This window comes from Cebus imitator, unplaced genomic scaffold (assembly GCF_001604975.1).
Source record: "Cebus imitator isolate Cc_AM_T3 unplaced genomic scaffold, Cebus_imitator-1.0 Scaffold106, whole genome shotgun sequence".
In the NCBI taxonomy this organism is placed as follows: Eukaryota; Metazoa; Chordata; class Mammalia; order Primates; family Cebidae; genus Cebus; species Cebus imitator.
In genome coordinates, this window is record NW_016107421.1 from 3,276,219 (window position 1) to 3,298,015 (window position 21,797).

General features: G+C 44.9%; 1 protein-coding gene across 1 annotated transcript in view; it reads right to left on the reverse strand.

Moving 5' to 3' along the window:
* ASB18 (ankyrin repeat and SOCS box containing 18) overlaps nucleotides 1-21,797 on the reverse strand; it is a 64,741-nt gene that overhangs the window by 24,504 nt on the left and 18,440 nt on the right. Inside the window, exons 2-3 of the mRNA XM_017537736.2 lie at nucleotides 16,772-16,894; nucleotides 13,234-13,501 (exon numbers count right to left, since the gene is read on the reverse strand). Of these exons, the coding sequence (XP_017393225.1) occupies nucleotides 13,234-13,501; nucleotides 16,772-16,894 (391 nt within the window). The remainder of the gene's footprint in view (nucleotides 1-13,233; nucleotides 13,502-16,771; nucleotides 16,895-21,797) is intronic.

Sequence of the window (21,797 nt, forward strand, 5' to 3'; positions counted from 1 at the left end):
TAACCAATCAGCCATTCACCTGGGATGTGGAAAGAGTGTATTATTTTCTGGATTATGTATCAATCCCTGTGAGCCTGTCATCTCAGGCAGGTGAATCTCTTGTTCTTAGGTGGAGACTCCTGGGTTCCCCCACCCATAAGATAATTAGCTGCTTTTACAGTTGCAACTCCAGCTGATGAATCATTTTTAATTTTAATTTTTTGATTTTTTAAAGACAGAGTCTCACTCTGTCACTCAGGTTGGAGTGCAGTGGCATGATCACGACTCACTGTAGCCTTGACTTCCTGTAGCCTCGACTTCCTGGGCTCAAGTGATCCTCCAGACTCAGCCTCCCAATTAGTTGAGACTACAGTTGTGTGCCACCATGCTTTGCTAATTTTCGCAGAGATGGGGTCTCACTGTGTTGCCCAGCTGGTCTCAAATTCCTAGTCTGAAGCGATCCTCTAGCCTTGGCTTTCTAAAATGATGGGATTACAGTCATGAGCCACTGTGCCCATATGAATTATTTTTTATTTAGTTGAATTAACATACCAGGGACAAAAATGTAAACTTGCATGCTTTTCATTAATAAGTTCCATGAGGAAAACACGTCATCCTAACTTTTGTTTAAATCAAGACAACTATAGACAAGAGAAAGAATAGGGCTTTAACACATTCTTTTCTTATTTTAATTATCTCAAATAAAAAAGGGTAAAGGAGAGGGATCTGATAATAAATAGGGCGAGGCTGGCATGCAGGCTACTAATGTGAACTCGGTAACTTTACTAGAACTTTTCTCTTTGGGAAAATCTCTTCAAAAGGCTCCTAGATTAAAGCTCTGATATCCCATTCACTGTGTTGAATTCTGAATTCTGAAGCTTGCTGGTTAGAAGGAAGCACAGGTAATTTTTTTTTCAATCCCAGGAACTCAGAGACTCAAAGGTTTTAAAGTCCTGTGCCCATGGTGAATTGCCAGCTAAAAGGGGATGGAGCAGAACGGGGTCCCTAGGCGTGGAGACCATTGTCATCAAGAGTCAGAAAATGGAATGGCTCTGTATGTAGGTCAGCGACCCCCTCTCTACTGTGAGGTAAAAAAATTAAGGATGACCTAAAATCTACTGTGTTTAAAAAGATTCCGGAGAAAGTAGCTCTTTCTTGTCAAAGTGATAATGTTTATACTACCCGAAGCCAGACCTCCTCAGAGTATGACTTTAGGGGGACTCTTTAGAGCTGAAAAGCCATGGTCAAAACCTCAGGCCCTTTCGACATCTATTAACTTTTTATCCTTCAAGGTAGTTGGCTGTGTTATTGTAGAGGTGTTCAATGGGACCTGCCGGCATATTCCATTGTCATCATTGATATCGAAGGGATTCTAAGTCAGCTGTTACAGAGTTCTGCCTGAAATACTGGTTTATTCATCACTTATCTTAAACTTTCACCCAATAATCCAGATTTAAATAAGTCAAGACCATCAAATTAAACAACCAAAGGGAAAGATTCCCATAGAGTGACACAGAGAAAATGAAATGAGAAAGAAGAGGGGAAGAAGAGGAAGACAGAAGAAGAGAGATTTTTAAAATCCCCACTTTAATAAAAAGACATTTAAAACGTCCTTATTAAACAGTAGCCTGGGCCTGTAAGATTTTTGTAAAACCAATGGAAGCCAGCATGTTAGATTCTGTTACACAGTGTGTAGCTCTAGTGGTCTGCACGTGTTCTCAGCTCCTTACGGTGTCCAAATGTAAGGTTGTTGGCCTCTCTTCAGGCGTGTTATAAAGATTCACAATATTTTGTGCTCTGAGTGGGTGCTGCATTCTCATTTCTTAGTAAGAAGCAATATTTTTCTGATCCTATAAAGTGGGAGAGGAATTGGGGACCAAGGTATGAAGCAAACTTGATTTTTGAAACCCTTTTTATTTTAAAATCATCTTAGATTTTCAGAGGTGTTGCAAAGATAGTAGAGCGAGTTTCTGGATACCTCTCACCCAACTTCCCCTAAAGCTATTGTTATGGTATATTTGTCAAAATGAAAAAATTAACATTGGTATAAGACTATTAACCAAACTGTTGACTTTATTTGGATTTTACCATATTTCTCACTAATGTTCATGTTCAGTTCTTGGATCCAATGCAGGATACCATGTTGCATTTAAATAACTTAATTTTGAACAAGAGAATAGTAAATATAGTCATGCTTTTTGGTGAGATGGGGAGGGAGGAATGGTGAATACTCAGACTTGGAATATCATCAAATGAGTTTATATTTTCCATAGGCACATGTTATAATGGGGAGTTATGTTCTTGACTAAAGACATTATAGCAAGTAAATCATAAGTGGCCAAAAACTACGGAGATAAAGGAAGGAAATAACAAGCCCCCAAATACATTTGAAATAGTAAAATATGGTTTCAATTCCAATAAAAGAAACACAGCGATTAGACATGAGGCCCCAGCACTGCAGTCAGCGGCTATGTAATTCTTACTATATGCTAGGTGCTCTTCGCAGAAATGTAGGTATAGTAATTCATTTCATCCTCTAAACCATCCTATGTGTAGGCTCAATTATAATCCCTATTTTACAAATGAGAGAGACACAAGAAAATTAAATAACTTGTCCAATCTTGCACAGCCAGTAAGTGTTGGAATTAGAATACAACCTGGGCCTCAAATGTGATAAAATATGTACATTTAGATATAAAATTGTATGGTATGAGAATATGATCAAACTTCAATGCAATCAATGTGCAATTGAATAATTTTGCCTGCTTTCTTAGTTAGTATGTAGAAAGACTTTTGCAATTGATTTGGTTAGCTTATGTCCTTTGATAAAGCTGATGTTTCTTTCTGTCTTAGAAACTTTCTGGTAGAAATCCACCAGCCTCCCATTCTCAACCTCCATGCACGCAATATATTTGATATATTTCTGGCCTAATGTTTAGCACATTGCCATATCATTACCTTCCTCTTTCCTGAAGCTGCCAGGATTTTGAGGGCAGGGACTATGTCTAATGCAGCTCAGCCTCAGCCCCTCACAGGGTTCAATAACTGGGGATTGAATGCTTGTAGGAATGGAGTCACTATTGGTTGACCTTGGAGCTGTGTGGTTCAAAATAAATGGAATTTCTATAATTTTGTCATAAGATGACACCTTTTTATATCCCAGCAAATCATTTATGAGATGAGTCAAGAACAAAAATTGGAAGTGAATGCAAGGTAGAAATTAATCCTTGTCTAATTAATAATTGGAAAGAAAACCTCTTGGTGGAACGTGGAGGATGCCTGCAGCTAAGGACAGAAATGGGTCACAAGCTTTGAACTTACTCTCCAATATGATTGGCAGCATTGGATTTCTTAACCTCCTAAAGGGCCTCTGGGCTACCAGGCTGAGGGTTCTATGAAGAGGACCCAGGCAGAGCCTGGTGAGCTCTCCCAGTGGAGGAGATGGCATTGGAAGTCTAGGGATGCCAGGGCAGCTGGAGTTTGTAGGGTTGGGTACCGGAGAGGAGAAAGCTTCACACAGAAAGAACTTTGCAGAGGGCCCCCTTGAGTATTCAGCTCAATACTAATTCGTGTGAGGGCGTGAGGAAGCTACCTAAGTTGTAGAGAGAACTACCTGAAAGGAAGGATTAGAACCGACTGAACTATATCAGATATATCGTGTGCATGGAGGTTGAGAATGTGGGCTGGTGGATTTCTACCAGAAAGTTTCTAGGACAGAAATGGTGCAGTGCTCATCACAGGCACAGGTTCAGGAATAGTGGCTGTTCTCAGCAACCAAAGTGTGAAACCCATAAATAATTAGGTGTCGACAGGGTACCCAAATGAGTGTTGTCTCAGGAGCAGAAAAAAAAAAATTAACCTTAGACCAAACACTGAATGAAATCTGACTAATGAAGCTTAAAAGCAAGACCCAAAGGGATCAAACTATTTCCAAGTAACTTACATTCCAGAACAGAGATCAAGAATATTGACAGGAGTACAAAAATATCAAACACCCAATGAAATACACAGAAAAAAACAAAAAAAAATCACAAGTGACCTAGAGGCTGGGAGCAGTGGCTTATGCCTGTAATCTCAGTACTTTGGGAGGCTGAGGCAGGAGAATCATTAGAAGTCAGGAGTGTGAGGCCAGACTGGGCAGCAAAACAAGATCCCAACTATACAATAAATAAATAAGTGACCCAGAAATGACACAGGTGATAGAATTAGTAGTCAGAGCCATTAAAACAGTGGCTATAACTATATTCCATCTGCCTGAGAAGCTAGAGGAAAGACTGACCATGTTAAGTAAAATACAGAATATCAAAGTCCTAAGATCAGAATTCTGAGGTTGAAACTACAATGCTGGAAATAAAAATATACTGAATGAGGTTCATAGCAGATCAGGTATTTCAGAAGAGAAGATCAATTAATTGAAAAGAGAGAGAGAGAGAGAGAGAGAAAGGCTGAGCAAAATGAACACAAGATCAATTGCATCAAATTGTTCCAATTGCACATATACCATGCCACTTAAAATTATTCCAGTTGTGGACCAATTTTAAGTGGCATAGTATATGTGCAATTGGAGTCCCTGAAGGAGAGTACTGGTTGTATAGAAAAAAAGTGAAAAAATAATTGCCAAAACTATTTCCAGATTTGATGAAAAGTATATAAACCCACAGACCCAAGACACTCAATGAATCCCAAGCATAACATAAAAACAAAAACAAAACAAACAAACAAACAAACAAACAAACAAAAAACTGGCCAGGCATGGTGGCTCATGCCTGTAATCACAGCGTTTTGAGAGGCTGAGGTGGGTGGATCACCTGAGGTCGGGGATTTGGGACTAACTTGGCCAACATGGTGAAACGCTGGTTGTACTAAAAATACAAAAATTTGCTGGGTATGGCAACATGCGCCTGTAGTCCCAGCTATTCGGGAGGCAGAGGCAGAGGCAGGAGAATCATGTGAATCCAGGAGGCAGAGGTTGCAGTGAGCTGAGTTCATGCCACTGCATTCCAGCCTGGGTGACAGAGTGAGAGTCCATCTCAAAAAAAAAAAAAAAAAAAAAAAAAGAAAGAAAGAAAGACCACCTCATAAACAAATTGTTTAAAACCAGTGATAAGAGAAAATCTTCAAGCCAGATAAAAGGATTCATTAGATATAAAAACAAAGATAAAGAAGATAGATTTCTCATTAAAAAAAAATCAAAGTCGCAAGACAGTAGAGTTCTATGTCTAAAGCACAGAAAAAAGAAGAAAAAAATAAAAAACCAAACTCTCAACTCATAATGCTCTACTCAGCAAAAATACCTTTGAAATACTCAGGTGAAATGAAGACTTTTTCAAACATACAAATGCTGAAAGTATCCATTACCGATAGATGTACAGTGCAAAAAATGTTAAAGTCCCTCAAGCAGAAGGAAAATGACACTAGATGGAAACTTGGAGCTACATAAATAAATGAAAGGAACTGAAAATGGTAACTATATGAGTAAACATAAACACTGGTTTCTTATTACTTCAATATATTTAAAAGAATATTCTCTATTTAAACACAAATAATAACAATGTATTGTGGGACTTATACATAGAAGTAAAATGTATATTACCAACAATAGCACAAAGGCCAGGAGGAGAAACATGGAAGGATACTGCCATGTAGATTTTATGCTACACACGAAGTAGAATAGTATTACCTGACGGTAGAGTGTGATAAAGTAAAGATGTATACTTATAAACCCTGAAGAAATCACTTATCACAACAAAAAGTTATATCTAGTAAGCCAAAAAAGGAGATAAAATGAAATCATGAAAAATGTGCTGTATAGAAGAAGGCAGAAAAAGAAGATTAAGAGAACAAAGAATAGATGAACCAAATAGAAAAGAAATAGGAAGATGTTTGCTTTGAATCTAACCATATCAAAATTACATTAAATGTGAATGATCTAAACACCCAATTAGAAACTGTCAGATCGGATTTAAAAAAACAAGATTCAATTATAATTTGCCTAACAAGAAGCCCACTTAAAAAATAAAGACACAGATAAGTTAAAAATGAAAGGATGGCGTGGTAGGCAGTGTCTAGCGTGGTTCCCCACCGAACTTTATCTTCTGGCATCCATGCCCTTCTCTCCTCTTCTTGAGTGTGGGCAGAAACTTTGATTTGCCACTAACCAATAGACGATGGCAAAGGCGACAGGAGGTCGTTTCTGTGAGTACATTATAGAAGATTATAACTTCTGTCTTGGAAGCAGTTAATCTCTGATGTCTTCTTAGCTTGCATGCTTTGATGAAGCAAGTTTCATGTTAGAGAGCCACATGACAGGCGCTATGGTTGCAATGTTTGTGTCCCTCCAAAATTCATATTGAAACTTAATTCCCAATGTAATAGTATTAAGAGGTGGGGTCATTAGGAAGTTATTGGGCCCTCATAGATGGGATTAGTGCCATTATCAAAGGGCTTGGGGGATGAAATTTACCTCTTCCGTTTTTTCTGCCCCTCTGCCTTGTGACAATGCAGCAACACATGGCATCTTGGAAGCAGAGAACGGGCCCTCACCAGACAATGAATCTGCTCGCACCTTGATCTTGGAATTCCCAGCCTCCAGAACTGTGAGAAATAAATTTTTATTATTTATAAATTACAGTCTTAGGCAACAAGGAACTGAGGATGGCCTTCAACCAGCAGCTGGCAATGAACTGAGATTCTCAGTCAAATAGTCCTTGATGAACTGAATTCCACCAATAACCATATAAGCTTGGCAGCAGATTCTTTCCCAGTTGACACTTCAGATGAGACTCTAGGCCTTGTTGTTATTGACATTGGAGTTCTTGTGAGAGATCTGGGAGCAGGAGACCCAGCTAAGACATGCCGGAACTCTTGACCCATAGAAACTGTGAGATAATACATGTATTGTTTTAAGTCTCTAAATGTATGCTAATTTGTTACAAAGCAATAGATTCAGGTAGAAAAAGGTATTCCATGCTAACACTAATCAAAAGAAAGCTGTGTTGATATCAGACTAGCTAGTTTAATATCAAAGTAGATTTTAAACCAAATGAAAAAAATATATACATATTTATATTTTTGAGACAGAGTATCAATCTGTCACTCAGGGTAGAGTGCAGTGGTGTGATAATGGCTCACGGTGGCCTTGGACTCCTGGGCTCAAGTGATCCTCCCGCATCAGTCTCTTGAGTAGCTGGGACTACACCCATGCACCATCAACTCTGGCTCAGGGTTCTTGCTATGTTGCTCAGTCTGGTCTCAAACTCCTGGCCTCAAGCAATCCTCCAGTCTTGGCCTCCCAAAGTGCTGGGATTACAGGTGTGAGCCACTGCACCTGGCCTAAACCAAAGAGTATTACTAAAGATAAATAATTTCATAATGACAAAAAGGTCAGTTCTTCAAAAGGACAGAATAATGCTAAGCATTTATGTATGTAATAATAGAACTTCAATTTTCTTAAAATAAAAACTGATAGAACTGCAAAGAGAAACAGACAAATCCACAATTATACTTAGACTTCAACACCCTTCTTTCAATGACTTGTAAAACAAGTCCGGTGAAAATCAGCAAGGATATAGAAATTTTAAACTACACTGTTAGGTAACTTGATTTAATTGACATTTATAGAGCGCCCCACTGAACTACTGCAGAATATCCATTTTTTTCTAGTACACATGAAACATTTACCAAGATATAGCATGTCTTGGATCATAAAACAAGTCTCAGTAAATTTAAAAAGGAGTAAAATCATACAAAGTAAACTCTCTAGTCACAATGGAATTAAATTAGAAATCAATAATAGACACCTGGAAAATCCCCACATATTTGAAAACTAAATAACATACTTCTATATAACCCATGATCCAAAAAAATTAGAAAGTATTTAAAACTGATTGAAAGTAAAAACACATACATTAAAATTTGTGGGATTCAGCTGAAATAGCATGTAGTGAGACATATCTGGCACTAAAAGCCTATATTAAAAAATATGAAAGTTCCCAAATCAATGACATTAACTTCCACCTTAAGAAATGAGAAAAGAAGAGCCAATGAAACACAATTCGAGCAAAGAAAGAATAATAGAGAGTATAGTGGAAATCAGTGAGGTAGACAAACAATAGAGAAAAACAATGAAACCAAAAGCAAGACTGATTGGGGAAAAAAAGACAAATTCTAGTATCATGAATGAGAGAGGTGATGTCACTGTGGAATCTACAGCTCTTAAAAAGATTGTTAGGAACAACTGTATGGTAATAAGTTTAACAACTTAGCTGAAAGAGGTCAATCTCTTAGAAAATACAAACTATTAAAGCTCACTCAAAAAAACAAACAAAAAAGAAAGAATCTGAATAGCCCTATAGCTAGTAAAGAAATTAAATTCATAGTTAAAAACCTTATCACAAAAAGACTCCATATCCAGATAGCTTTACTGATGAATTCTACCAAACATTTCAGGAAGAAATAATAATTTTACACAAAGTCTTCCAGAAAATAGAAGAGGAGGAAATGCTTCTCAAATTATTTTTGAGGCTAGCATCACTCTGGTAGCAAAACCAGACAAAGATATTACAAGAATATAAAACTACAGACCAATATTTTTCAAGAACATAGATGAAGATATTAAATATTTTTTTCAGCAAATCAAACCCAACAATATATAAAAAAAGGATAGCTCCTCATGACCAAGTGCGGTTTATCCCAGGAATGCAAAGTTAGCTTAACGTTTGAAAATTAATCAATATAAATCATTATATTAACAGACAAAATTTACACCATATGATCATCTCCATATATGTAGAAAAAGCACGAGAAAATTCAGTATTAATTCATTCATAATACAAACTATCAGCAAACTAGAAACAGAAGAAGCTCTCTGTCTCTGAAAAAAGGAATCTGTAAAATTTTACAGCTAATATTGTACTTAGTAGTAAATTAATACTCAGGATCAGGAACAAGAAAAATTGTCTGCTCTTAATCACTTTTATTCAACATCGTGCTGGAGGTTCTAACCAGTGCAATAAAACAAGAAAAAGTAATAAAAGCCATCTAGATTGCAGAAGAAGTAAAATTGTATTTATTTGTAAATGGCATGATTGCTTCCAAGAAATCCTATGGAATTCTATAACACTTAGTGAGTTTAGAAAGGTTATAGGATACAGGCTAATATACAAAAATAAATTATTATAAATTTTATAAAGTAGCTACACATAATCAGAAATGGAAATTTAAATATACAATTGACAGCAGTATCAAAAAATGAAATAATTAGGGATAAATCTTACAAAATACATGCAACCCCTGTACCTTAAAACTATAAAACACAGCTGAGAAAAATTAAGGAAGAAATAAATAAATGGAGGAATATATTGTGTGCATGATTTCGAAGCCTCGATATTTTTATTTTTATTTTTCTCCAAGTTGATTTATAGATTTACGGTAACCCCAGTCAAAACACAGCAGGCTATGTTGTAGTAATGGACGAACTGAATCTAAAATTCATCTGGAAATGCAACGGAGCTAGAATAGCCAAAAACAACTTCGAGAAAGAAGAACAATGCTTGAAAACTTATACTATCTGACTTCAAAATTTATTATAAAGTTACAGTATTCAAGACAGTATGGTATTGGTGTTAAAATAGGCAAATAGAGCAATGAAACAGAATAGAGATGAAGGGGGGTGGCTTTGCTGTCACACCCTGGTGACCTTGCATATATCCACATAGGCCACAAAGCAAAACCGGAACCACTACTGAATCTACATCTTGGCAGAACACCTGAATGCTCCTGGATTGGAAGCTTGTAAGGAGTGGCTATAAGGCCCTTACCCCCTCACCTGGCTATGTCCCCTAGGAGGCTGCCATGAGACAGTTTCTCAATGCCTTCTGGATTCTGAGGAGGCAGGGAGCTTCCTGCTTCAGCCCCTTCAGAATAGAGATACAGACTATGAACCTCTCAGCTCAGATCTAGGCATGGCTGCTCAGCAATGGGGTATCCTTCAACTTGCGTTGACATCATCCAGCCCCTTTTGCCTTGGTGTTATCCTTCTTGGTGTGTGGGACAAAGACCATGAAGAGCCAACACCACTGGCTACTCTTCCTTTCACTCTTTTTTTTTTGAGACGGAGTCTCCCTGTGTTGCCAGGCTGAAGTGCAGTGGCCCTGTCTCGGCTCACTGCTCCCTGGTTCTAGTGATTCTCCTGTCTCAGCCTCCTGAGTCTAATTTTTGTATTTTTAGTAGACGGGGTTTCGCCATGTTGGCCAGGATGGTCTGGATCTATTGACCGTGACTCAGTCAGACCTTGCCCTGTTTTGCACATGCTTGACAAGAGAACCCAGAAATAAACTCATGCATATATAGTCCATTAATTTTTGACAAAAGTCAAAGACGATTTGGTGGAAAAAGGAAGGGTTGATACATAAATACGTAATGATTTTTGACTAACAGCCCTGGAACTGTTGGATATCCACATGCAAAAAAAAAAAAAAAAAAGGCTTTAATCCATACTTCACATCAAATTCAGAAATGAACTCAAAAGGGATCACAGACTTAAATGTAGAGTTATGAAATTTCTAGAAGAAAATGTAAGAGAAAATCTGTATGACCTTGGGTTAGGCAAAGATTTTTTTAGATACCATAACCCAACATAATCCTTAAAAGACAAAAAAATGGATAAACTGGACTCCATAAAAATTAAGAACTTCTGTTTTTCAAAAGATATCGTTAAGAGAATAAAATCTAAGCCAGAGACTGGCAGGTAATACTTATAAATCATTTATCTCATAAGAGACTCGTATCTAGAATATCCCAAGAAACCTCAAAATTAAATAAGAAAACAAACAACCCAATTTTAATTCTTTACCAAAAAAGACATAGTCATGTACCTTATAATGATGGTTTTGGACAACAACAGACCACATATACAATGGTGGTGCCATAAGATTATACTGTACCTTTTCTATGTTTAGATACACAAATACTTCCCATTGTCTTACAGTTCCCTACAGTATTCAGTACAGTAGCATACTGTCTAGGTTTGTAGCCTGGGAGCAAGAGGCTAAACCATATAGCCTAGGTGGGCAGCAGGCTATGCCATCCTGGTTGGTGTAAGTACACCCTATGTTTACACAATGATGAAATGACACATTTCTGAGATTGTATCCCTGTTGTTAAGTGACAAATGACTGTATGTGGATGGCAAGTAAGTTCATGAAACAAGGCTCAACATCACTAGTTACCAGGGAAATGAGAATCAAAACTATAACGAGATATGCCTACACACCTATTATAATGTGCATAATTAAGGCCTGACCATGCATACCATGTATTGGTGGAGCAGCTGGAATACACAGACTTCGCTGGTGGGATGCGAAATGGTATAGCCTTCTCAGCTAGTTGAGCCATTTCTTAAATAGTTATTATTTTTTTCAGACAGGATATCAACTCTATCACCCAGGCTGGAGTGCAGTGGCGTGAACATGGCTTACTCCTGAGCTCAAGCGATCTTCCCACCTCAGCCCCCTAAGTAGCTGGGCTGCATGCCACCATGTCTGGCTACCTTTTGTATTTTTTGTAGAGATGGGGTTTTGCTGTGTTGCTCAGGCTGGTCTTGAACTCCTGGACTCAAGTAATCTGCCTGTCTCGGCCTCCCAAAGTGCTGGAATTACCGGCGTGAGCACTGCACCCAGCCTAACAGTTATGTTCTTAATCATATCATATGACCTAGCCATTCCAATCCTAGGTATTTATTCAAAAGACATAAAAGCATATGGCTGTTCAAAGGCTGGCACACAAATGTTCATGGTAACTTTGTTTGTAAAAGACCCAAACTGGAAACAATCAAATGTCTCCCAACATATGAGTGGATGAACACACTGTGGTGCATCCATACCTTAAAATGCTACCCAGCAATGAAAAGGAATGAGCTATGATACACACAGCAACACAGATGAATCTCAAAATAGTATGTTGAGCGAGAGAAGCCAGATAAAAGACAGCAGATTCCATTTATACAAAATTCTAGAAAACGCAGACTAAGCAAAGTGATAGAAAGCAGATGCTAGGGATGGAGGAGGAGGAAGGGGCCATGGGAGGGAGAACAGTGGGCACAGTGAGGCCCCAGGGGGAATGACAAGCATCCTCCGTCCATGGACGGTGGGATTTTGCATGAGTATATAAGTGTGTGCAGTTTATCAAACTGTAGACCTCAAACATGTGCAGCTTGCTGAATGCCAGTCACACCTCTGTAAAGCTGCTTTTAGAGAACATTGCTAGCACCTTGTTTCCTTCCTCATTCTCAAGACTGGTGCGGGTCCACGTGGCCCTCTGAGTTCCCCATCTGAACTCAGCTGATCTTTCTTAGGTGGGGCCCCTGCTGAGCGCCCAGCAGCCCCGCCTGCCTGCGTTGCTGCCCCTGCTGGGCGGGACATACAGGCTTGGACAGTCGCTGGAAAAGTAGCAAGGGCGATGCGGTTTCTGAGAGCCGCGCGGTTTCCCAGCACTAAACGTGGGTGACTTAATCTTCCCCAGAGATAGAAGGCCACGCAATGACAATTCCAAGGCCAGGGCCCGGAGCATTTGGACTAATAGAAACGTCCAGATGACACCATGCAAGCCGAGAAACCCCAACAGGAGTCCTGTGCCAAGACTCGTGGCCCCGCTGCCTCTCTGGGACCCGGGGCACCCGCTGGGAGGGCGCTCTCCAGGGACGGGGGCTACGGTACCCCCGGACCCCGCGCCCGGGCGCGAACTGGCTGCGCGGCCGCTGGGCCTCCCTAGAGGCCGGCACAGCTCCGCTTCCATGCGGGCCTGGGAGCCCCGCCCGAGGAGCTAACCATTTATGTCACACTGTGACAATTATTCTGCATAAAATTATCATTAAAAACCCTAATTTTTCAGCCTCCAACCCCGCCAGCGGCCTTTTAGCATCCCCGGCGCCGGCGGCTGCAGCCGTGATCACCGCGCTCATTACCTCGGCGTGGCGCCTCCCGCGGGCGCTCGCAATCAAGCGCTAATTGCACCTGCCGGGGCCGGGGCGTGGGGCGAGGGGCCGGGAGTGCCGGGTCTGGGGTCCCGGGTCAGGGGCCTTGGATGTGGGTCCCGAGGCCAGGGCCAGGGTAGGGAAGGGGCGGACCCAGGCCCGGGGACGGGCGGCCGTGGGCGGGCCAGGGTGCAGGGGCTGGGACGGAGACGAGGTCGGGGGTCTGGGTGGGGGGGTCTGGTCTTGGGGCGGGGCGGGCCGGCGGGCCTGACCCCGGTCCTTACCCGAGCGAGGCGGCGGAGCGGCAGAGGTGCAGAGGCGCCAGGCCCTCCGCGCTGAGCAGGTCGGGGTCGGCGCGGTGCTGCAGCAGCAGGCGGGCGCAGGCTGTGTGGCCCCCGAGGCAGGCTTCGTGCAGGGCGCCGCGGCCGCCAGGGCTGGCGTCGGGGTCCGCGCCGCGGCCGAGCAGGTGTCGCACGCAGGCTGCGTGGCCGTGGGCCGCGGCGATGCACAGGGGCGTGGTGAGCTCGCGCTTGTACTCCAGGGTCCAGAGGCCTGCGGGGAGGAAGCGGGGATGTCAGGACCGGGGGAGGGTCGACGGGGTGATGGTGGGCCGTGTTCATTAAGGCAGAAAGAGGGAGAAGCCGTCTCTTCCAGGTAGGTACCAGGTGGGCGTGTAGGGCGAAGAGGATAGAATCAGAGACACACACAGAGACAGAGAGCAGAGAGACACTGGGAAGAGACAGGCGGAGACAGAGGAAGAAATAAAGCGGAGAGATTGAAAAGGCTAGAACTGAGCCAGAGAGATGGGGCGCCTGGAACTAAGCAGCAGGAGGGTTTTGCCAAATACGGGGTGACTAGGAAATGGGGTCAGTTAAAAGCTGTCCAAGCAGGGTGCACGGTAGGCGAATTTAAGTGAGGAATTCACATGTTCCAGGCCCTGAGTTAGGGGCAGCTTGAAAGAGGAAAATGGGTTGTGGAATTTTCCTGAATCCAGTCCTCCCTTCGCTGAGCCCCAAACTTGTCCCTTTATCATTAAGAAGAGACAACAGACAAACTAAACTGACCCACGCATCACCAAGGTGGTTCAAGACAAGGACTCAGAGAAAGTTTAGCTGTCTTGCCAGTGGCTGCGTTTTTAGAAGCACCCTTTGATGTGGCGGTCCACATTCAGCACAATCCTGGTTTGTTTCTTTGCGCTTTTTAGGTGTGTGTGTGTGTGTGTGTGTGTGTGTGTGTGTGTAGGGTTGCTTTTTCTTGAGTGATGAATGGAGCAAGTGCTATACATTTTTACTTCTCTGAAAACTTTGGCACTTTCAAAAAGCCCGTAGAAGGTTGTTAGCGGCCAGGAGCAGTGGTGGAAATGGGGGACATAGTCCCTGGTGAATACACATCAAGGGGCAAGATTTCACATGGCAGGAAGGCCTCTGATAATGATGGAAGAATCGATACCACGGCTGTAATGAGCCGCAGAGGAGACCCTTTTCACAGGCCACCTCCTTCCTGGGACCCATGCTGAGCAGCCTTGAAAGCCCATTCATTAATTACCTACCTGCATGTGGTGCAGAGTTCCAGCCGCTCTGAGTCCCCAAGGCCCAGCCTGGAGCTTGTTGTGCACTCAGTGGGGGAAGGGGGGGCCTGTGGGACTGGCGTGGAATGGTGGTGGCCAGAGGCCCTGCGGACAACGACTCTCATGGGTCTGGGCTGCCCTTCCCAGTGAAGCCCCGGTCCGATCTGGAGGGGGTGGTGGATGTGGTCTATCTACATTGTTAGCCACATGGTGATAATAACCTACATTCCTGCAGGCACCAGCTTTTGGTTTTTTGATTCAACTCATTTTTCTGAGAGATGAAGCCTACTTACTGCCTTCTTTGGGGAATGAAAGTCCCCAACCCAGCCCCACCCTCCCCTAGCAGCTCAGTAAACCCACCCTGGATTCCTGAGTCTTCCCAGAGACTGATGGGAAGAAACTGTAGGTGGGCACCTAGCTCAGGCATAGCATGGGCCAGCACCGTCTCCAGGTCCTTGGAGATGCTGTCAGGAAGCCTGAAATCAGCTTTCTGTAACTCCCACCCTCTGGTTTCAGTTCTGACACCAGGAGGGACATGGATTAAGGCTTCTCTGCATGTTGTGCATCCCCCTAAGCATCAGCTCCCCCAAGCCAGCAGTGCTCTCCATGACTGTGGGCTGGATGGACCAGCATTCCACCACAGATGGGTACTGAGGTGCTGACCACTGGGGACTGGCTCCGTGTACTCAGGCAGATCCCTTCCCCACCAGGGGAGCTGGAATTGGCCACCGGGAAGTCTTTTCACCAGAGTGGGTAGGGCACATGGGACCGCTGTTTTCAAATAGGGTCTGTTTGTTTCTACTGTTGGACCTGCTGCAGGGCAGTCAGGCGGCTGTGCGGAAGGAGCCTGGAATCCAGGCAGCCTGAGCGCTCCCTCCCCCTCTTCCCAGCCTGCATGGAGGCCCCGGGCCGCTACTTAGTGTTGGGGCTGCGATTTCCTCAGTACCAGCCACATCCCTTCACTGTGGGCGTGCTCCAGCGTCCTGCTGTCCAGGTGTGCCACAGAACAGCAGCAGAACTCAGGGGTGAGAAGATTCAGGAGGGAAAGAGGAACCTGATTTTGGATATAGACAATGTGTAAATAATGGGTGAACATGGGTATCTGTCTGAAACTGTGACATTTGCATATGTGTATGTCCAGGGTTGCAGTTGGCAATTTTGGTCTGGGACAGGCAAGGGAGAGGAGGCCCAGAAGGGCTCAGCTGGGACGTGCAGCCCCGGCTGGAACTGCCATTTCCCTACCCTGCAGCCCCCACCGCCTCCCTGGTTGGCAGGAGCTGCTCGGCCCTCTGACAGTGTTTTGAGTTTATTCCCTTCTCCCCATGTGAGGTATAAACAGAACTGTGTTGGAAGCCGACCTTCTGCATTCTTTCCCTTCCAGAGCTCGAGTCAGGAACATGGGACACTGGCCACCAGCCACTGACCTCAGATTCTCAAACCCCATGGTCTGGCAGAACTGCTGTAGATTTCAACATATGAACCTTCTTGGTAAACGTGTTGCATCTGAGCCTGTGGTGGGTGGGGTGCCCAAAGCAGAGTGCCAGCCGAGAAAGCCCCAGATGCAGCCTGGTGGTCAGCAAGTGTCTGCACATCCTGACTGGGCCGGGGAAGGAGGGGACCTCTCTCCACTTGGGAGGTCTGCTTGCCTGCCCAGCGCAGAGTGACTGTGTTCAGGCAGCAAGGGTACCTGCAGACATGTACGAAGTCAGGACCTCTGGTTTCGTCCCCTTTCCTTCCCCATTCTTGGGCTTCCCCGGATTTCAGGAGGAAGATCTACAGAGAGCCCTGGGGTTCTGCCCGTACTGATGCTGGCTGTGCCCTGGTCACCCTGCTGTGGCTGTGGCATTTGCAAATTCATAGAAAGACCTCACACAAAGCTGTGTGCCAGAGGCTGCTCCAAGTGCAATCGAAGGAGAGACTTTCCTTTTCCAGCACCCACCTCCCTGGCTGCCAGATGCAGTACATGCAGCTCTGCACCCAAACCGATGCTCCCTTGTAAAGACAGGAGGCACACCCAGCATCATCAGATAGCCATTCCCACCAATCACTGCTTTGCCTTTCCAATTGGATCTCTTATATGCCATCACCTAAAACCTGCACTTCAAAACCACTGCAGAGCACATTTCATCTGGTGTCCTTTTCTCGTGTATGTTAAACCCAGGGCCACTGTGCCCAGTCTACACACAGGAGCCTTACGTTCCGGGAGAGTATTAGTAGCCCCTTAGAAATAAATGAGCTTTAAAGAACAAGGGTACCTGACAGTCCAAACGTGGCTGGAGATTTCACCTGCCATTCCATCTCATCCTTATTGATCTCAAACACCACGTTGGCATCCCGGAAGAACTGGTCCATGAGAGGCTGAAGATGGTCCAGGTCCCCTATGACCAGGGCAGTGTGGTACTCCAGCACTGGGGACCCTGCTGGAGCTTGAGACTCCTCCATCTTTTGAAAGATTTGAAGTTTTCCTCTCACTGGCTCTGGCTGTCTCTCCATTGCAGTGCCGTTGATTTCAGAACAGTTCTTCAGGAACGGGAAAGATGGTCTTATGGAGTGTGAGCTATTTCTATTGTCATTACTCGATGGTCATCCAGTTGGGGCTCAGTGGTGGTGTATTTATAACTCCTGTGGGCTCCGATGTGATAAAGGTTACTTGATATGACCAGGGGCATGTGACCACCGGGATGCCGCAGCGCTCAACCACCCACTTTGTGATGACATAGATGTGTCTGGAGACAGACACATCTGGATAGCTCCAAAGCAGCTCTCCATGCACTGAGGGCAGACTCCCAGCACACACTGAACTGCGATGGACCCTTTATCCTGCTGTTGGGCAGATGATTCCCCAGTCTTAAATAGCATTGCATTCACCTGTTTGTGTGAAGTAAGTGACTTACTTATAAATATGACTTTAGTGACCAGATACTTAGCAGATAAGTAATATCCTCTCAGGTTTAAAAAAAGTACATTTAGAATCTGGAAATAAAAGTCTTAAACTCAGAGGAAAGAAACAAGTATTTATGAAGCACCCAGTGTACGCCAGGTGTTTTTTAAGTATTACCGTATTTACTCCCAATAACAACCACATGAAGGAAATAGCATGGTCACTGTGGCTGCACTGTGATCGGAACCCATGTGCATCTGTCTCAAGAGTCTGTCCTCTGTCCACCACGCCACTCAGGTGGCTTCCAGTTGCATCAGTCAGGACCTACTCAGAACTGGGCCAGCGCTGTCAGGAGCCATTTTCCATAGAGGGCTCTTGGCCACCCAGGATTTAGTTTCTCTCCAAGTGAAGGCGGTGGCAGGTAGTAGGACCTACTCTCTGGTTGATAGGGCTGCAAGGGTTTGTCTGCTGTCACTACCTGGTGCTCTCCACTCCCAGCTCTTGTGTGGTTTGGGTGCTCCAAATGGTTTCTACTTTTTTTTTTGAGACAGAGTTTCATTCTTTTGCCCAGGCTGGAGTACAGTGGCACAATCTTGGCTCACTGCAACCTCTGTCTTCTGGTTTTAAGCGGTTCTCCTGCCCCAGCCTTTCAAGTAGCTGGGATTACAGGCACGTGTCATCACGCCCAGCTAAATTTTGTATTTTTAGTAGAGACGGGGTTTCACGGTGTTGGCCAGGCTGGTCTCCAACTCCTGACCTCATGATGCACCTGCCTTGGCCTCCCAAAGTGCTGGGATTACAGGCGTGAACCACTGCACCCGGCTGGTTTCTATATTTATAAATAGTTGGGAAAAATCAAAAGAAGAAGAAGATTTCATGATACGTGAAAGTACATGAATTCAAATTTCACTGTCCAAAATAAATTTATTGGGAGCCCCACCATGCTCATACATTTACATATGCTTTTAATTTATAATGGCAGAGTTCAGTTGTGGTGACTGTGACTGCATGCCCCACAAAGACGGAAATGTTTATTATCCAGCCCTTCACAGAAAAAGTCGGCCTCTTCTCTGGAAGTTAAGACTTAACCACAGCCAATTCTTGCTAATAAGTAATTACTGGCTGGGCGTGGTGGCTCACACCTATAATCCCAGCACTTTTTTTTCTTCTTTTTGAGACAGAGTCTTGCTTTGTCACCCAGGCTGGAGTGCAGTGGTGCCATCTCCACTCACTGCAACCTTTGCCTTCTGGGTTCAAGTGAATCTCCTGCCGCAGCCTCCCGTGTAGCTGGGATTACAGGCATGCACCACCACGCCCTGCTGATTTTTTTTTGTTTTGTTTTGTATTTTTAGTAGAGATGGGGTTTCACCATGTTGGCCAGGCTAGTCTCAAACTGTTATGCTCAAGTGATCTGCCCACCTCAGTCTCCCAAAGTTGGGATTACAGGCATGAGCCACCTTGTCTGGCCAATCCCAGCACTTTGGGAGGTCGAGGTAGGAGGATTGATTGAGTCCAGAGTTTGAGACCAGGCAGATAGCAAGACTTTCCCTATCTCTAAAAAAAAAAAAAAATTAGCTGGGCATAGTGATGTGCACCTGCGGTTCCAGTTACTTGGGGGGCTAAGGTGGGAGGATCAGTAGAGCTTGGGATTGTGCCACTGTACTCCAGGCTGGGCAGCGGAGTGAGACCCTGTCTCCAAAAAAAAAAGTACTACCTAAAATAAGTGAGGCTTCTCTTTCTTGCTTTGAAGTGTGTCTTTTTGCTTTTTATCCCATCCATGTTCTCTGTTGCCATGACCAGTGATGAGCAGATGTGTGTTTCAAGGGCTGTGGCCACTCCGAGGGTGTGTGAGGGAGGCCCCATTGGACACTGCAAATGCCCAGGCTCTGACATTCAGGCTGGAGTGTAGTGGTGTGATCTATGCTCACTGCAATCTCTGCCTCCAGCGTTCAAGTGGTTCTCTTGCCTCAGCTTCCTGAGTAGCTGGGATTACGGGTATTTGCCACCACACCCAGCTAATTTTTATATTTTTAGTAGAGGCAGTGTTTCACCATGTTGGCTAGGATGGTCTCAAACTCCTGACCTCAGGTGAACCGTCCACTTTGGCCTCCCAAAATGCTGGGATTACAGGTGTGAGCCACCACGCCCAGACTGTCTCTCCCTCCTTCCCTCCCTTCCTCCCTTCCTTCTTTCCTTCCTTCCATCCTTCCTTCCTCTCTCTCTCTCTTTCTCTTTTTCTTTCTGTTTTTCCCCACCAGGAAGCTGGAATGGGCCAATGACAGTGGGCTACAGAATCCTTTGGCCTGTGCACAACACAAACCACGTGAGCAGAGGCTGGAGGGAGGCGAAAGGCTTAGCAGAGCTTTGCCTGGATGAGTAGAGAGAAGAGCAGTGGAGCAGTGCCCAGGAGGGCTAAGCAGACCCTCTCCTAGGGAGGTCGGAATAGCATATGCCCCCATTTGCTCATGGCCAGTGTTAGACCTGGGGACCGATGGGATCCTATCCCCACGTGATATTGCAACCAGGAAGCAATGGCAGAGAAACAACAGGGAAAAAGATGTGAAATCAAGGATTAGAGCTCATCGGGCTGTGCGTCCCTGGTCACAGTCAAACTTCTTAAGCCTCCTCTTATCCTATTTCTTCTCTCTCAGTCTTCTCTGCACACAAAGGCTGCCCTGTGACTCCCCTAACCCTTGCTAAGTGCCCCCCGACCTCTGAGTGTCCAGCCAGAGCAGGTTTTCTGTGTGGGCTCTTTATTTGGAAGAGTGGCCTGCCCTTTGGGTTGCCCCTTTCACCCAGATCTTCTACAATGAAGGGGTGCCCAGCAAAGGGAGAGCTTTGATTTTCCTTAGAAGAGATTTCAGCAAAGGGTGGAGTAGAAATCACACACATTTATAGTTAGATATCGATGTGTTCTGACCCTTGTTGTAGAACCCTTGATCTGACCCTAGTTACAGGCATGAGCTTATGGGCACAGGCTGACCCAAGGCCTGGAGGTTCACCCCATGATAAAACCCACCTCTCTTCTTCTACAGAGGAGGGCAGCAGGGGTGCTGGGTGGGGAGGGATGAGGCCACGTCTGGCCATCTATGATGCAGGGGGATAAGGAACACGGGCTGTGCTGTGGAAGCTGAGGGGCTCACACGGGTGAGAGTTAGCCTCGGCTGGGTGTTTGAGGACACTTGGCCACGACCCAAGTTGGATGCCACAGGGGCCGTGGGTTTATCTTTTACCATGTTTGTCTGACCTCTGGGTGGAGGCTCAATTCTGAGGCTGCAGAAGGACCCACCAGGCTTAGCTCTTGGGGGTCAGGGACAGCTGCACTGGGGGGCTGCTTCTCCCTGGACATCCACTGCTAGTGACTCTGTGTCAGGTGTCTCCCTGCAGGTGGATACCCTTGATGTCATTTGCAGATAAGGAAACTGGGACTCACAGACTCAGTTACCTTTCTCAAGGCTTCTCAATCCTGGCGTAGCCAATGCCCAAGGGCTTCCTATGTTGCCCTCACTGTTGTCTCTGGAGCATGCCGCACCTGAGCACGGGGATCTGCAGCCCTCGACCATGGCTTCATCTCTCCAGGTCTGCGCAGGCTGTTCCTCCTGCCTACGGTCCTTCTTTTCCCCTCCTCACCTGGCCAACCTCATTCACCCTCCAACACAGCTTAGCCTCCCCTGACCTCCAAGGCCAGTCTGCTGTTTGTCCTTGCACCCTGACGGTGGCACTGGGCACTCTGCTATTACTGCCGGGTCCTTGTCTGTGTCCCGCTTCACCATGAGCTTCTTGAGGGATGGTGGGAGCTGCTTCTTCCTCGCTGGGAAGCTCTCCATGCCCCGCAGTGTTCCACACACAAGGTCTTCAATGCAAATGGTGGAAAGAAAGAATGGACTGTACTCTTTGAAATGTGCTCAACATTAAAATTCCTCAGTGGTTCTTGCTCTCATTCTTGGCCATCTGTTGCCTTTGCCCTTAGGGAAGAACGCTGTAGTAACGTGGGTGCTCAGCTGGCCTAGGTCAGGTCTCAGGTGCTCAGGGTGAGGACCTACCTCAGATCTGTGGGCCTCACTGCACAGCCCACCTTACCCCCCCATTAGAGATCCCTATAGGTTTTGTAAGAAGACCTGGGCCAGAGCGGTAGCTCATGTCTATGATCCCAGCACTTTGGGAGGCCTAGACAGACAGATCGCTTGAAGTCAGGAGTTCAAGACCAGCCTGGCAAGATGGTGAAACCCCGTTTCTACTAAAAATACAAAAATTAGCCTGGTGTGCTGGCACATGCTTGTAATCCCAGCTTTTAGGGAGGCTAAGGCAGGAGAATTGCTGCCTGAAGCTGGGAGGTGGAGGTTGCAGTGAGCCAAGATCACACCACTGCACTTCAGCTTGGGTGATAGAGCAAGATTCTG